This window comes from Nyctereutes procyonoides, unplaced genomic scaffold (genome assembly GCF_905146905.1).
Source record: "Nyctereutes procyonoides isolate TBG_1078 unplaced genomic scaffold, NYPRO_anot_genome, whole genome shotgun sequence".
Classification (NCBI taxonomy): Eukaryota; Metazoa; Chordata; class Mammalia; order Carnivora; family Canidae; genus Nyctereutes; species Nyctereutes procyonoides.
Window position 1 is genome coordinate 16,338,195 of NW_026575121.1, and position 17,199 is coordinate 16,355,393.

The 17,199-nt window shown below is 40.1% G+C and overlaps 1 protein-coding gene across 5 annotated transcripts in view; it reads left to right on the forward strand.

Annotated features, from left to right (window-relative positions):
- TDRD3 (tudor domain containing 3) overlaps nt 1-3,937 on the forward strand; it is a 162,338-nt gene extending 158,401 nt beyond the window's left edge. For all 5 annotated transcript variants that reach the window (XM_055335867.1, XM_055335868.1, XM_055335863.1 and 2 more), the window contains one exon: nt 3,689-3,937. In XM_055335867.1, the coding sequence (XP_055191842.1) occupies nt 3,689-3,761 (73 nt within the window). In that variant the 3' untranslated portion in view covers nt 3,762-3,937. The remainder of the gene's footprint in view (nt 1-3,688) is intronic.
- The last annotated feature ends 13,262 nt before the right edge of the window (nt 3,938-17,199 follow it).

The window sequence follows — 17,199 nt, forward strand, 5'->3', positions numbered from 1 at the left end:
ATTATGTATTGAAATAAGAATATTTCTGATCAGTTGGATTAAATATGTTATTAAAGTTAATTTCCCCATTTGTATTTTTTTAAGTGACTAATGGAAAATTTAAAATTGCCCATGTGTCTCCCATTGTATTTGTGCTGGGCAGCACTGTCCCAGAGTCTTAGATGTCCTTCAGTTTTCCCCAAACTCCTTCACTGGTTGCAAATTAGCTCTGCCATCCTAAGTGAAGGAATGTTTTCTTCTATGTTCTAGTCCTTAGCTCCTTATGTAGCAGCCTGCCAGGAGTGGAGGTCTCATGTTAACCCGACTTCCGTTTTACCTGAGCCCGCCAGCATTGCATCTTCTTCATCTCATCACTGGCTTTTCTTTGTGCTTAATACAAGGCCATCATGTAAACAGACGTGACCTACTGTCCACAGTATTATATAGAAGGACTACTTCACGACTTTGGGCATTTTTCTGTAGCAAGCACTGACCAAAGCAGAATCAAAGTACATATAGGGACCTTCACAACTTTCCATTGTGCCAGACTGAACGCTCACTTTTAACATATATTCAGCATGCTTACAATTAAATCACTCTCAGGGCGAATGAAAACTGAAAATTCCCTCTTAGCTTTCCAAGCATGTCTAAATTGGTTAAATCAAGGTTTTAAATTAAGGGGGAAGGTTCTCAGCTCCCTGATTGCTATAGGGCAGTGTTTGCCTAACAGGAAATGCAGGACTAGGACTTGTCCGTGATATCCTGAGGCTGCAGAAGAGAAGCCGCATAGGGCCTGAAGTAGAGGCGAGTTGGGGAGCGGGAAGTAAGGCTGCAGCCTGAAGGCTGGAACTACATCCTCTCCACCCTTTGGTTTTTCTTCCGTACGTTTTCTAGATTAGGCTTCCATGGAAAATTTCCTCTGAAAAAGAATGTACTGCTTCAAGTAAATCAGAAACCATAGCTCCGTGGTCATTGTGGCTCATCAATATCTAATACCACAATGCAGGCTGCCCCCAATCAGCTGAAACATCACAACATTAGTGGTTTTCTGTTTTCTCTGAGTTAAAACATCCCATTTTTCCCAGATGCTTGCTTCAAATTGTACTGTTGATGGGAGAGATGTGTGATAGAGATGTTGGATTCCTGACATTGATAAGAAGATTAATTTTGCTGCATGGGGGATAAATATGGCGGGGGGGCAGTCTTGTGATGTTTTCACTAAGAAAACCTCTCACTGCAAAATTTACTCTGAAAAATAAATAAGTAAAATACATACGCTCTTGGTTGAAAAAAATTTTTAATTTTTATTCAAACATCAAAAATTATGAAGTAGAATTCTTTTTTTTATATACTGCCTTTGAATGAGAGGTTCACCAGTAATAAGAATTACTCTTCTTGTTCTTGTCACACAACCAATGTTATTTTCTTCTTGAGAGAAAAGATATTTTTGTTTCCTCATTCCTGGTTTCCATTAATTCAAGTGTTAAAAATAGAAGATATCCATTGTAGCCTGCCATTTGACTTCCAGCAAATATAAGTATGAATTCTAATATATGCTGAAATTTTTCATAGGTTTTGTTATCTAAAATTATTCAAGATAGTAAGAAACACTTAAGGCACTTTCTCACTTAAAAACTGTAATTTCATAGTCATACTTTTTTTTATAATGTTTTGGGTACTTTGCCAGGTGATGAATGACACATAGTACCTGTTCAGTCAGTGTGTATTAAATAAGTATATTTTCATAAAGTTCTTGGTGTGTAATTTACACATTATTTGATTGTCCTAAAAAGTTTTCTTTACAAGCCCTCTATCCCACGACCACCTCCCCACATGCACGTACATACGTCACCCGAAGTGGAGAGGGAGTTGGATTCTATTTGGTCTTGGTACTAAGCATATCATCAGTGACTAGCAAAAGCAAGACATACCTGGAAGTCCAAGCTAGGTGTCGGGGAGCAATGTGGGGAAATAGGACCCAAGTATGAGACTTGAGGAGAGAGGGCCCAAACTCCAAACTTTTAGTTCCTGCACTTGTCATAATTGTTTTGGTTTTTTTTTTTTTTTACTTGTCATAATTGTCCCAGATAACTCAGAAATATGTGTAGCTATGGACAGAGGAATTATACATAGTTCTTTAATCAGTGAAACTGACGCAAATTGCATGCATTTGAAGCGGTTTCTGACATGATTGGAGTCCAGGGAACCAGAACCCAACTAGTAGGGGCAGGCGTCGGGAATCAGTTTGAAGCTTCATTGTCAGGGTAGGGTAGAGATGTCTGAGGAAATTCTAAAGGTCGAGGAACACAGTAAGCAGCTTCCAGTGGCAACAGTAGCGTATGTGAACCCAAACAGTAGATGTTTAACATAGTTACTGGTGGTGACACAAGAGTGCTGCTTTAGCTGCATTAAGAGTTTGGTGTGTTTGGTGGCCATAAACTTCTGAATAAGAGTAATGTGATCAAAATTAAGCTTAGGCTATATTGCTGCCGTATGTAGAGTGGATTACAGCCCCAGGAGGGAAGGACACTAAGAATGTATTGCTGTAGCCCAGTCGAGGAGTCCTGCTGTGAAAAGAGAAGTAGGAGGCCTGTGTGGGAAGACTCTGTAAGACACATCAGCATGAAGCCCCCTGGGGCCACCAAAGTTAAGACTCAACGGGGAAAGCAGTTTAATAAATGTTGAGTCGCTTTGAATATTCCGTTCTAGTTTCTTATTTGTCGAGAGACCCATCTTCACAATTTCACATATCAATATGAAACCTTGAAACCAAGAGCCACGCATAGACTACTATATAAATGTCATGACTTTATTTCTAAAATCCAGGTTTTGACACCATTTTCAGCTAGTAAAAGATACTTTTTAAAATGTCTCCTTTTAAAAAAAAAACAATCTGGTCAAGCGTCCCTTTGTAAAACTTTTCAAATCAAGGTCAGAGAAATGATTGCTATAAAGATAGCTGTCGCAGAACCCCCTGGTGCCAGCAGGATAGGCATTATGTGAGGATAACAGTACCCAGAGCTCTTCACTTTCCTAGCAGGGGACTATTTACTTCTGAAGACATATGAGCTGTTTGTATGCAGCCCAGGGCACTCTGCTGGTCCCTGCCCAAGCATTCATTCATGCATGCGGCTGGAACACGACTATGGCAGACAGGCTTCTCTCCCCCTTCTCTTAGCTCTTTCTGTTGTCACCATTCAAGGTGGTTCAACTAGAGTGATGCCCGGTAAAGGTTGGGAGCAGACAGGAGCAGGTAATAGGCTCACATAAATTACCGTGCAGACTAAACTGGTCCAAAAGTGTTCAAAGGGGAAATGGAGGTAGTTAGGATGGGGAGAAGTGGCCCACTGGCAGACTGCAGCTTTTCCAGGTCATCCTGTGTTAAATACCGTGTAGTTAATTCAAATTCCTGAAGTTGACGTGCCAGCAATAATGAGGCTCACAATGATAGAGATGTCCTCTTAAGAATTTCTAGAAGACAAATTACTTTGAAAGATTTGCTTTTAAAAAAAAAAAAAGATTTGCCTTTTGTTTATATATTGATTTATAGAAATTACGTTTATAATTAGACAGCAGTGTCCTTGATTCTACTTGAGATCTATTAATATTTATACAAATGCTTACATTCACATATGTTTCAGCAGAAGTGTATCTTGACTACAGAAAAGCCAATTTAAGGATTCAATCTCACTTTCCTCTTCTCTTTTAGAGTCTTTGTGAAGAAAGGAGCCATTGACTGGTCAAAACCTGTTGATAGACTTCCTACTTTCCCTCCAGAATAAGGTGCAGCCGTGATGAATATTACTATTGGAGAATTGAAAAGCAGATTTTAGAGGGGAGAAAAATCCAGCTAACGTGAAGAATGGGAAAAAAAAATACTAAGTTAAGTAAAGCAAGTACCTTTTACCAGTGAAAGAGAATTTTTTCTTCTGCCATCAATAAAACCAATGCGCTGTTATATACATTGTTTTACTGTATGTTTTATTTGCTGAACAGTATCTTTCTTGTTGGTCTGGTGTTAACCCCATAGAATAGAATAGAACAGCAGTCCCAGGATACTGAAGTCCTCCCCACCACTATTATCACAGAATAAACTGACTGACACAGCTGGCCACGTTTCCTGCAAAAGCAACCTGCAACTGGATAGCAGTTCTTAGTAAGGTGAGAGCTGCTAAGTACGATAGGAAAACATTTAATGTTTGAATATACTGTTTTTAGCATTCTGCTAGCTTTTTCAAGTGTAATCCAATCCAAAACCAGGCATTCCCTTCCTTTTACAATTTGCAATGGATCTTTCAAGATGTATCTGGTTGCTGATAATGGAAAACCCAACTCAAACCGGCTTAAAACACTAAAGGGAATTAACTGGCTCACTGAACTACCAGAAGCTCAGTGGGTTTCAGCTGATTTAATTCAGTAACTCAGAGTTGTCACAAAAGACCCTGATTCTTTGCATCTTTCATTTCTGCTGTCTCTGGCATCAGCTGCCCCATGGGATCATGAGACGGCTTCAACTCCCAGAGCTGTTGAGTCCAGGGATGGGCTTGGGGTCACTTCTAGAAGTGCACTCAGAAGAGAAAAGAAGCCTTTCCCCTGAGGCCGCGTTTACTCACAGTCTGTGCTGCTTTTCTGCCTACGAACCAGTGACTTCAGCAAGGGTCTGTGGATTAATTAGTTTAGGCCTGACCCAAGTGCCCCGACATTACCAGTGGGGGTGGAAGCATGTTTCGAGGCAGAAGATATGTGTCTACAAGCCCAGATACTTGCCTAAAGGAGAGGGAGACCAGGATGCCCATTACAGAGAAGGAATATGTCTGAACTACAAACTTTGGGTAACACGGCAAAGACAGTCTTCCCATAGTCTTAGTTCTGCGAAGTCAGAAGAACAGTTAAAAAAGAAAGAATAAGAGGGAAGGAGAGGGAGGAAAGAAAGAAGGAAGGAAGAAGAGAACAGAACCTTCTGGCCAAAGTAATTGACAGAATGTCATACTTTGAAGGGGAGGGCTTCAGGCTCTCGCTCAGGACCTGTGATTTGTACATTTTCTTTACTAACCCACAGTTGATTGTTTCTACATCGTAACAAGTGAAAGGATACAGGTGAAAACGCACGGCCAGCAGTGTTGAGTTTTTCACATTTTGTTTTTTGTCCTTTACCGTTGCTGTGCAACATAATCAACTAGGAAGGGGATGGCTTGGGCATGGTGGTTTTAAAAAGATCTCCAAGTAAGCTAACGTGTCTCCTGGGTTGAGAACCGGAGGAAGGCTCGTCATAGTTTTGATGAATTTGACAGCTGATAGGTCAATGAGGGAAGAAGCAGAAGAGCTCAGATGAAGGTCCTGGTTCTCCACGCTTCTTGTTCACCTGATGGAAACAGCGAAACCTAGCAATACCCACTGCTACCCAGAATAGACTCAGTGGATGGCACCAGTGTTGACTGCTGGTTACCTGATAGCACAACAGTCCCTAAGAACAGTTCTGACTGATAATATGTGCTAGTTGTGATTTGACCTGAACATCTCAAGAAAAGTTCGAGTTGGGCAGCAAGTGGGCCAGGCGAGCTGTCCTCCTGATTGCTGGTGGCAGCTGGAGCACCCAGGGGAAGGAGCCCATTTCTGACAGAGCAAGATACACTGGGCCAGCTCTCCCAAAAGCTAAGCTTCTCTGGAACTTTGTGTTATTAAAGGCAACTGCGGGCCCGGGTGCAAGGAGGGGGTGTGTAATAATAAAATAATCATTACCCTTTGCGAGGTTTCCTGAGGCGCCAGCCCTGGGTCAAGCACTTCTCGTTCATTGCTTTTTGTAATCTTCACAACAACTCTATGAGGAACGCATTTCTATCTCCATTCTGCAGCTCAAGTAGCTCCTTCAGAGAGGTGGCATCACTCACCCGGGGCCCCAAAGTGCAAGTGTTAGAGCAGACAGTGGACAAGTACCCCCACGGGAGGCGCTTAGAAGTCTGCGTTAGGGAACTGCCTTTTCCCTCTTTTCCCCCCTTATTGTCTGTTTTGGTTTTGGTTTGGTTTGCATTGTGGATATATTTCTGTCGTGTTAAGTAGCCCTTTAGGCATGCTTACAGTTTGATAATTACGGTAAAGGATGATGTTCAGCTCTGGCTTTTCCTCCCAGTTCTGTGGCCCAAAGCTTCTCTCCCCCTGCTAACCCTCCCTCTCCCTTCTTCTGGTTCTCCCTCTTGTCTCAAACCCTCCTTTCCCTTTGACTTTCTATATCCATATTCTTAGCTCCAATTCTTTTTTTCCTCCTTTCAAAGAAAAAAATGGTTTTAATGTCAGTTCAAAAATTAATGTTTCTGTATTTGTTCAGCAAATAGTTCCTGAGTACTGACGGTGTCTTGGGCACGTGTCCACAAGACCGACATGATCTCCAGTCTCATGGTGCTCATGGTCTAACTCCCTTTCCTTTTATCAGTTTGCTTTGCTATCTGCATATCATCCTTTTCGCATTCTCTTATTATAAACTTCATCTCTTAAATGTTTTTCATTGACTTTTATTTTTGTTAAACTTCTAAAAATTATTCATTTATAATTTTAACATTTTATGTTCTGTATTATTTTTTTTAATAATGTTTTTTTTTAATAATGTTTTTAATTTTAAAATAGTTTTCCCCCTCTGGCCTGTGGGTATTAATTTTCTGGAAAAAAAAAAGTCTTCAAAGTTTGGGGAAGCACCTGAGGCTGCCTCCAGACTTCTAGCACTTCTCCAGTTGGACCTGACACCTGACATGAGGGCTGGGTCAGTACTGCTAACTGTGTCTTCCCCACCCTTGCCCTTTTTACTTATTAAAATACTGTGGAAACAAGTATCGGCTAATAAATGAAGAAAACAAGGAGTCGGTAGGCTTTAAGAAAATTTCTAAGGCCTTCTTTAAAGCAGAACATGAAATTTTGTCATTTATTTTGGCCTTGAGCCCCCTCTCATCTTCTTTTCTTTCCCTCCCATCATCTCCCTATTTCTTCCTTTCTCCCTCTCTCTTTCATTTCCTTTCTCCCTAATTAGTCACTTCGAGCTTTTTAGGACTAACACTATGGGGAGGCTGTCTCTGTCCTATTAAAGAGTTTGTAATTTACTTGACTTTCCAGGCTGAGGCCATATGGGTGACACCCCCAGCCTCATATTTTTTTTCTAGTGTTTCTATGGTTGGCCTTTCTTTGTGACTCGCTAATACACCGTCCCTAACCTGGTATGTGGCTCAGCAGACTGCAAGGAGTAACCACACAGAATAAAGGAGGAGAATGCCTGATGGTGCTAGGAGAGGTGTTCCCACTGTCACTAGCACTCACCCTGACTAACAAGATCTTGTCCTATGTGTGAGCAACTTAGAGTGTCAGTGCATAGCTTAGAGAAACCTGTCATAGGCCCCGTCGTTTGTCCCTTTTGGGGAGCTATTTTATGCAGTTTTTCAAAAGTAAAATATGCCAGAGTGTCTACCATTTTGGTCTATCTCGCATTCCAGGAATACTTCCTGAGGTGAAATGCTGCAGATAAAAAATTCATTTAGACAGTATGTTTGCATAAAGAAAAAGACAAGGCCACAGACATCAAAAATGGTTTAATAGAAATAGGAAAGAGAACAGGGCTAGCTCAGTTGTTTTAACTACAGCAGGAAAATGTTGAGTTTGGTGTCATATACTTTACATACATGAGACGGAGAAAGTACAGTTGAGAGGGTGTTCAGCCAGAGGAATAGTTTCCACATATGGCTGAGAGAGGCCCTCGCTGAGGCTGAGGTGACCCAGGGCTCCCTGTTGCTCCGTGCCAGGGAACATCTAGCAGAGGGGTGAGGGGAAGCTCAGGGCTGGATGACAGCAGGCAGGAGGTCCCACAGGATCCACAGGATCCAACACTAGGAGAAATGCAGGGCACAGGGTGCAGGCTTGGTGGCTCATGCACAAGAGCTCAATCCTCTAGGTTCCCCTTTTGTCAGGTTTGCCAACAAGTGTGGGCAGAGGGCCTGGCACATTACTTAAAAGAAAACAGGGCCACGATGAACTGCTTCAGTAAAAGAGGTCCCTGAAAGGGATATTTGGACCCCCATACTAGAAGCACAGCTAACTGATAACTGTTTCCAAATTTGAGGAATGACAGGGTTGATAAAGAGACACATTTGGCGAACATTTATTTTCCTCTCATTTATTTTCTCTTCTTTGAGAACACGGGCATGAAACGCACCAATAGCACAGTGCCTGCTACAAAAGACCTGGGATCCCTCTGGGCTACAGAAATCCCAAGAAAAACTGGCTTTGCTACCTGGTGAATATGGGGCTTAAAAAGGTGCTTACAATAAATATTAGAGATCCTGCTCACAAGAGGGTGAAACTGCCTCCCTTGACAAAGCCTAGTGGGTGCCAGGAACACAGTGATCAAAGGGGAACTGGAAAGTCAAAATAAGGATTTTATATAAACAAAAGAGCTCTTGGAGAAATAGCTGAAAACAAAGACCAGACTCTTTCAGCTCTCATTCTCCAAGAGAGGAGGCCATCTGCATAAAGCAGAATTCCTGCCCCCACCCAGGATGTAGAAATCCTAGCATTATCACCACCTATGGTGAGAGTTTGAGGGTGGTCTCGGCACTGGATGGATTATTCTGGCACATGGTAACTCCTTTCTCTTTTCTTTGCTAATTTTTCCATCTGCCTTCTTTCCAGATAGCAAAGTTTATGACCATGGTTAGACTGATAATGTAGGTTAAAATCTCAAGACAATGCTTGCTAGTGCTGTCAGGTGCACATTATATAATCCAGGGTAGTGAACATTGTAACTTGAGAGAACTATAATGACATCATATTTTGTTTCATATTAGGATGGCCTTAACTGAAGTAATATAACAATTCAATTCCAAGAATGCTTTAAGAGACTAACTGCTCATCTTGTGGGGTCTGGGTAGAGTTGGTTGATTGGTTGGTTTTTAATAATAAATTTAGAACAGCTGTAGTTAGGAAAAATACCCTCAAAAAAGGGCAGACAGGACTTTTTTTTATGTTGATTAGTTGGAGGAGTGCAGAAATATCCATAATTATCACAGGCTAAGTTCTTTGGAGTTTTATAGGAAAAGAACAAAGCTTAGAGGGATGTGGTGACATATTCTGAGTGGCAAGCTCTTGCCTATTTGTCATTGAAGAAAGGCAATTTTGTTAAAGTTCAAGAGTTAGAGGCCTTCTTTTGGTCAGGATAGAGAAACTGAGGATGGATTTACCTTCCAGGCTAAAACACTTAAAGAACTAGACAAAATATGTGAGACACTGAAACTCAAGACATTGGACACAAGGCAACAAGGTACAGTGAGTCTTGACAGATGGAAAGCAACCAGGTGAGCCCTGCAATTGTTCCAGATTGCTCCCTGGAGAAAGTTTCAAGACCACAGTGTAGGGAGGGGAAACCCAGGGAGTACCTATTCTCTGTGAGTTGAGAGATGGAGGAGGGAGTTGAGGAAAGACAAGGTAGGTAGATTACGCAGTGCAGAATATCACAGAAATGGCTCATAGACCTAAAACTATAGAACATCTGGGAGAAAATATAGGAAATCTTTATGACTTTGCATTTAGACAGAATTGTAAACTCTAGAACACCAAAAACATGATCCATGAAAGAACAAATTGATAAACAGTACTTAATCAAATTAAGAACTTCTGCGTTTCAAAGACACTGTTAAGAGAATGAAAAGAAAAGACACAGACTTGGAAAAAAAATATTTTCAAATCACATATCCAATGAAGGACTTCTATATAGAATGAATAAAGAATTCTCAAAACCCAGTAAGAAAACAACCCAATAAAAAATGGGCCAAAGACTCAAACATACAGTTGACCAAAGAAGATATACAGATGACAAGTAAGCACATGAAAAGATACTCAACATCATTAGTCATCAAGGAAATGCAAACTAAAATCATAATGAGTTAACTACTACACACATATAAATATGACCAAAATTGAAAAGTCTCACTAGACCAAGATGTGGAGGAACTCGAACTCTCATACACCGCTGGTAAGGATGTAAAATGGCACCAACTGTTTGGGTAACAGGTTGGCAGATTCTTAAAAAATATTATATTACCCAGTCATTTTACTCCTAGTAATTTACCCATGCTAATGAAGGCATCTGTTCATACTTAGACTTGTACATGAATGTTCATAGTGTATTTAAAGTAGCCCCAAACTGGAAACAACCCGATGTCTATTAACATGTAAGGGAACAAAATTTGTTAGCCCAAAATGTTTTCTTTGGCATGTGGATTATTGTAGGCTGATTATTTTTAAGAAACAGAAGATAGGAAGAATCTTTGACCTTCTCACTAACTGTTTAAAAGAATTTAGTTAGAGGACCTGCTCCAGGAAGGATCCAAACCCCAGTCCCCCTAGTTCTGGATAGCATAAAAGCCTCAATTGCTTGACTGCCTGTGAGTTTGGGTCTGGGATTTCAAAGGAAAGGGAGACAATTTATGGATAGGAAAATGAAAAAGACTAAATGTTAATCTGTCTCATGTCAGTTTAATTCTTAGACCACTCAAAAGGATTTTGAAGGGTAGAGGAAAATTTTTCCTCCCCAACAAACATGTGAGGGCATTAACCAATTGTAGTATATCCATAAATGAAATACTACTTAGCAATAAAAAGAAATAAAAAAGCATCAACATGTATACATTTCAAAACAATTATGCTGAGTGAAAGAGGCTAGATCCTTCTCGCCTTCCTGAGAGAAAGGTTATATTGTATGATAACATTTGTAGAAAACTATAGAAAATGCAAAGTGATCCATAGTGACAGAAAGCAGATGGATGAGTGTTCGCTGAGGCTGGGAGGAGTAGTGGGGAGTAGGGGGAGGGAGGAATTACCAAAGGGCATATAGAAGCTTTCTGGTGCAATGGATGTATGTGTTCATTCTCTTGATTGTGGTGATGGTTTCACGAGTATGTATTTTTTGTCAAAATTTATCAAATTAATCTAGCTATGTTCACTTTTCTGTATTCCAATTATACCTCAATAAAAACAGTTGTGAACCCAATGTGGGTATTTTTTTGCTCCTTACCTAACTCACTGAAATAATACTGGACGTTACGGCTACATTCAGTGAAACACTCCTAACTTTTCACTCTTCCCTGGGTTGTACTAACAATATGTTGACAGTTATAATTGTCTCTGTTAAGAAATATTTAATGTAAAAGTATTAATTCTTTGTGATCACTTTAGAAACTCTCTAAATTGTTGCTGTTACTTATAAAGCTCTTGATTCTCAGAGGACAGATAGGTTGTTATAATTGTTGATATTTTTGTTGTGTTACTTACTACTGTTTAGACTAACTCTTCTTATGACCTGAGGTTTCATAAATATGTATGTGAGCCTACATTTTCTGTTGTTAAACTTTCATCTGTCAGAAACCCCAGTATTTCTTTAAAAAGACTAGGGATTTGGATAAACATTTGCCTGTCTGAACCCTTTCAGGTTTTGTTCTTTGTATTTACTCTACAGTTTTCCAGTGCTGACAGAAGTAGCTCTAGTACATGAGGCTTAATTTGCTACTTAATAGGTACTTGTTTTTATTTTATAAATCTTTTAGATCTCTTGGGAAAATACAGCTCATAGATGAATAACTCTGGCATTTTTACAGTACTTTGGGTTCTTCGAAGCTTTCCATGGGGTTTTTGGCAAACATGCAGTAATTTCCCCCACACTGATTTCCCACTAGCTCTGTGTGGACGACTCCATGCTAACATAAATGTGGTTTTAGAGACGTATTTACATACTTACTGTGACTCTTCTGTTCTTTGTGCTCAGGTTTATGTACATGAAATAAATAACTGGCACATTTTGTCTTAACCTGTTGCTTTGGATTTATAACACGCTAACGCTCATAAACTCAATAGAGGAATCCAGATACCTATGATAATTACAAGGTTGAAGATTTTTCATAACCATTTTATATGAAGCATTTCATTTTGAGATGAGACATAGAAATTTTTCCCTGTCTTCACGGTATGCACAAAATAATAATCCCCTTTATATATACAACTGCTTGCATCTGAATTTTTCTTTGTATCTCTTAAAAAAGCTTTGAGTTGTTTTGTTTTGTTTTGGTTTTGGTTGTTTTTTATTTTTGTTTTTGTTTTTGTTTTGTTTTTGTTTTTGTTTTTGTTTTGTCCTGCTGAGGAGGAAGGCCCAGGCAATTCAGCCCATCAGCTATGTCCTTGTTCATGGACAACACACGTAGAAACATCTTGGCCTGGCCAGATTACAGTTTAGTTATCTCCTAAAATAATTTCTCCCATGAATTAATTTAATCAACTTAGTATAAAATTATGTCATATGCTGTAGGTAAGCTGCTTATATAAAACCAGCTTATTCCAATAGGAATTGTTCCTTCCAACTTCCATTTTTATCACTTCTTGGAACTTAATTCTTAGATTCATCATCGCAAATGGTTCCTACTCAGGAAGGTCATGTCCAGTTACTGAGATGGGATTTTCTATGTTTAAATATTTCAACTTTAAACCCTGAATCTGATTCTTTTTTTTTTAATCTCATTCTTTACTTAGATTTAAGACACCAATAAAAGAAGGTGACTTATATTTTCAGAGTCACACTACAATACGCCAATGGAATTACTTATGAATTCATTTAAACACATTTTCAGAAGACTGAACATTAAAAAAATATAGTATTTATTTATTTATTTGACAGAGAGAGAGAGAGCCAGAGAGCACAACTAGAGGGAATGGCAGAGGGAGAGGGAGAAGCAGGCTCCTTGCTGAGCAGGGAGCCCAATGAGGGGCTCAATCCCAGAGATCATGTCCTGAGCTGAAGGCAGACACTTAACTGATTGAGTCACCCAGGTGCCCTGAGTGGACATCTTTTTTATTGTTTATCCAGATGCAAAATCCTCTTAGTATTGCATCCCCCCCCCCCATCTTCAGCACATAGTCTCAGAGAGGGAAGAACTTGGCAAACAAAAATAATGTTTACACAGTATTTATTTACGGTAGGGTGGAAGTAGAATCATGAGGTAGCTGGAAACAAAAGTTCTTGATTTTGTGACTTTAGTAAATAAGCTTAAACTCCCTAAGCCTATTTCCCCAACTGGGAAACAGAGATAATAGTAGTGCAGTTGACCCTTGAACAACAGGAGTTTAACTGCATTGGTCCATTTACATGCAGATTTTTTTTCAGCAAGCACAGTACAATACTGTAAACATGTTTCTCTTCCTGATGATTTTCTTAATAACATTTCTCCTTTGTCTAGCTTACTTTATTGTAAGAATACTTAGTGTATATAATACATACACAAAGTATGTGTTAATCAACTGTTTATGTTATTGGTGAGGCTTCTGGTCAACAGTGGTCTCTTAGTAGTTAAGTTTTGGGGTGGGAGTCAAAAGGTATATATGGATTTGTGACTACACGTGGAGATTGGTGCCCCTAACTCCTGCTTTGTCCAGTGCTCAACGGTACTTACCTTCTAGGATTATTATAAGAGACAGGCTGGCTCGGCCCTCAACTCTCTCATTGCCCATAAACAATTTCACAGAATACTGACATCGGGAAACATCACTGTGACCATGCTGAAGCAAGAAACAAGAAAAGCACTCCATAATCATGTCTGAATATCAAAACTCAACAACAGAAATAAGAAAAAAAAACAAAATAAGAACATTATCCAAACCACAAAAGTGACCAACCCCTTTTTCTGGCTATCACTTCAATGTTCTACCTCATTTGTTCCACCATCTAGATAAACATATCCAATCACAAAATTTGGTTGCTTTTTGACAACATCCAGTGCTGAGCAAAGCCCACTTTTCTTGTACCATCCCAAAAGTCTGCTAACACCAGGCCAAATCTTACTGTATTAACCACATTTTCTAGTTTCCCCGTATCTGATGTTTTGATGGCCAGCACTGCTGCCTTGATCCCCTCTCATATGCAAACTAACCAATCCAAAGCCCACCTCTACTTGTGAGACACTAACCACCTGCCCTAATCTTCTCAGCACCAGGCATCAGACAACTAAGGACAGCCCCTAAGCCCCCCACCCCAGTGAAATTATTCAAACTCTCCTAAACCTGGTCAGCCCATTCCTTCCTGGGAAACTACAATAAGCAATCATTCCCCTTGCTCTCTGACTGCAGAGCAGAGAAAAATCTATAGTTTTTTTCCTGTGGTTTGCCCCCTACTCTGGGGGAACTGTACATAACATACTAAACTATCTTTTAAATGGCAAGTATCTAGTGATCTGTTGTCCTCATCAAACTTGAATAAAAGCAAAATCTCATGCACGTTTTATTTTTTTTGTATATTTTTTTATTGGACTTCGATTTACCAACATATAGCATAACACCCAGTGCTCATCCCGCCAAGTTACCCCCTTAGTGCCTATCGTCCAGTCACCCCAACTCCCCATCCACCTCCCCTTCCACTACCCCTGTTCATTTCCCAGAGTTAGGGGCCTCTCATGTTCTGTCTCCCTCACTGATATTTTCACTCTTTTTCTCTCCTTTCCCCTTTATTCCCTTTCACTATTTTTTATATTCCCCAAATGAATGAGATCATATAATGTTTGTCCTTCACCGATTGACTTTATTCAGCTTGATACCCTCCAGTTCCATCCACGTTGAAACAAATGGTGGGTATTTGTCGTTTCTGATGGCTGAGTAATATTCCCTTGTATACATAGACCACATCTTCTTTATCCATTCATCTTTCGATGGACACCGAGGCTCCTTCCACAGTTTGGCTATTGTGGACATTGCTGCTAGAAACATCGGGGTGCAGGTGTCCCGGTGTTTCACTGCATCTGTATCTTTGGGGTAAATCCCCAGCAGTGCAATTGCTGCGTCGTAGGGCAGGTCTATTTTTAACTCTTTGAGGAACCTCCACACAGTTTTCCAGAGTGGCTGCACCAGTTCACATTCCCACCAACAGTGTAAGAGGGTTCCCCTTTCTCCACATCCTCTCCAACATTGGTTGTTTCCTGTCTTGTTAATTTTCCCCATTCTCACTGGTGTGACGAACCCCATTCTCATTGTGGTTTTGATTTGTATTTCCCTGATGGCAAGTGATGCAGAGCATTTTCTCATGTGCTTGTTTTTTTCTTTTTGTTTGTTTGTTTTGCTTTTTAAGATTTTATTTATTTATTCATGAAAGACAGAGAGAGAGAGAGAAAAGCAGAGACATAGGCAGAAGGAGAAGCATGCAGGGAGCCTGCAGGGAGCCTGATGTGGGACTCAATCCCAGATCCCAAGATCACGCCCTGAGCCAAAGGTAGTCGCTCAACTGCTGAACCACCCAGGCATCCCTCTCACGTGCTTGTTGGCCATGTCTATGTCTTCCTCTGTGAGATTTCTCTTCATGTCTTTTGCCCATTTCATGATTGGATTGTTTGTTTCTTTGCTGCTAAGTTTAATAAGTTCTTTATAGACCTTTGATACTAGCCCTTTATCTGATAGGTCATTTGCAAATATCTTCTCCCATTCTGTAGGTTGTCTTTTAGTTTTGTTGACTGTTTCTTTTGCTGTGCAGAAGCTTTTTATCTTAAGTCTCAATAGTTCATTTTTGCTTTTGCTTCCCTTGCCTTCATAGATGTATCTTGCAAGAAGTTGCTGTGGCCAAGTTCAAAAAAGGTGTTGCCTGTGTTCTCCTCTAGGATTTTGATGGATTCTTGTCTCACATTTAGATCTTTTATCCATTTTGAGTTAACCTTTGTGTATGATATAAGAGAATGGTCTAGTTTCATTCTTCTGCATGTGGATGTCCAATTTTCCCAGCACCATTTGTTGAAGAGACTGTCCTTTTTCCAGTGGATAGTCTTTCCTGCTTTGTCAAATATTAGTTGACCATAGAGTTGAGGGTCCATTTCTGGGTTCTCTATACTGTTCCATTGATCTATGTGTCTGTTTTTGTGCCAGTACCACACTGTCTTGATGATCACAGCTTTGTAGTTCAACTTGAAATCCAGCATTGTGATGCCCCTGGCTCTGGTTTTCTTTTTCAACATTCCCCTGGCTATTCGGGGTCTTTTCTGATTCCACACAAATCTTAAGATGATTTGTTCCAACCTCTGAAGAAAGTCCATGGCATTTTGATGGGGATTGCACTCAACATGTAAATTGCCCCGGGTAGCACAGACATTTTCACAATATTAATTCTGCCAATACATGAGCATGGAATATTTTTCCATCTCTTTGTGTTTTCCTCAATTTCTTTCAGAAGTGTTCTGTAGTTTTTAGGGTAGAGATCCTTTACCTCTTTGGTTAGGTTTATTCCTAGGTATCTTATGCTTTAGAGTGCAATTATAAATGGGATTGACTCCTTAATTTCTCTTTCTTCAGTCTCATTATTAGTGTACAGAAATGCCACTGACTTCTGGGCATTGATTTTGTATCCTGCCACACTGTCAAATTGCTGTATGAGTTCTAGCAATCTCGAGGTGGAGTCTTTAGGGCTTTCTATGTACAGTATTCATGCATGTTTTAAAATACCTGTAAGTTCTTTCCAGCTTCCTCTTACTAAGACATCCCACAGTTCTCCATGGCATGTGATCTCTTTCAGTTCAGTGAGCCAATAAACCACACTCATTCAATGGCAGGTATGTTTTTTTATGGCCTTTGGCTGGAAGCTATTAATATGAGGTTAAATGGAGCAGTGATTGTAAAGCCCAGTGATGGAAAACCTTGAACACTTCAATGACGTTATTAAAAATGTGATCTAGTTCCCTTCCCCATGGCTCACTGGCCCAGGAGAGGACCTTGGTGGGCCAGTGAGGCTTGTCTTTAGACAAACAGATCTGCAACAAATCAAATTCAGAAGTTACTGAACCTGTTTTATCATTTTCTCTATTCAGGAACTAGAGCCAATCTACTGTGACAGAGTAGTAAGCATTTTTTAAAAAAGATTTATTTATTCTTTTGAGGGGGTGTGGAGAGGCGCAGAGGGAAAGATTCTTTGAGCAGAATTCCCACTGAGTGCAGAGCCCAATGGGGACTTAATGCAGAGCTCCATCTTACAACTCTGAGATCATGATCTGAACATAAATTGAGAATCAGATGCTTAACCAACTGAGCCACCCTGAGTAGAAAGCATTTACTGCTCACCAACAAACAGAAGGGAAGGAGCAAGAGAATTTCCTGGGTTCCTCACCATTACTTGGTTTATGCCCATTTCCTGAGTCTGGGGCTATCTCTGCTGCAATACCCCAAGATTTCAATTAATCC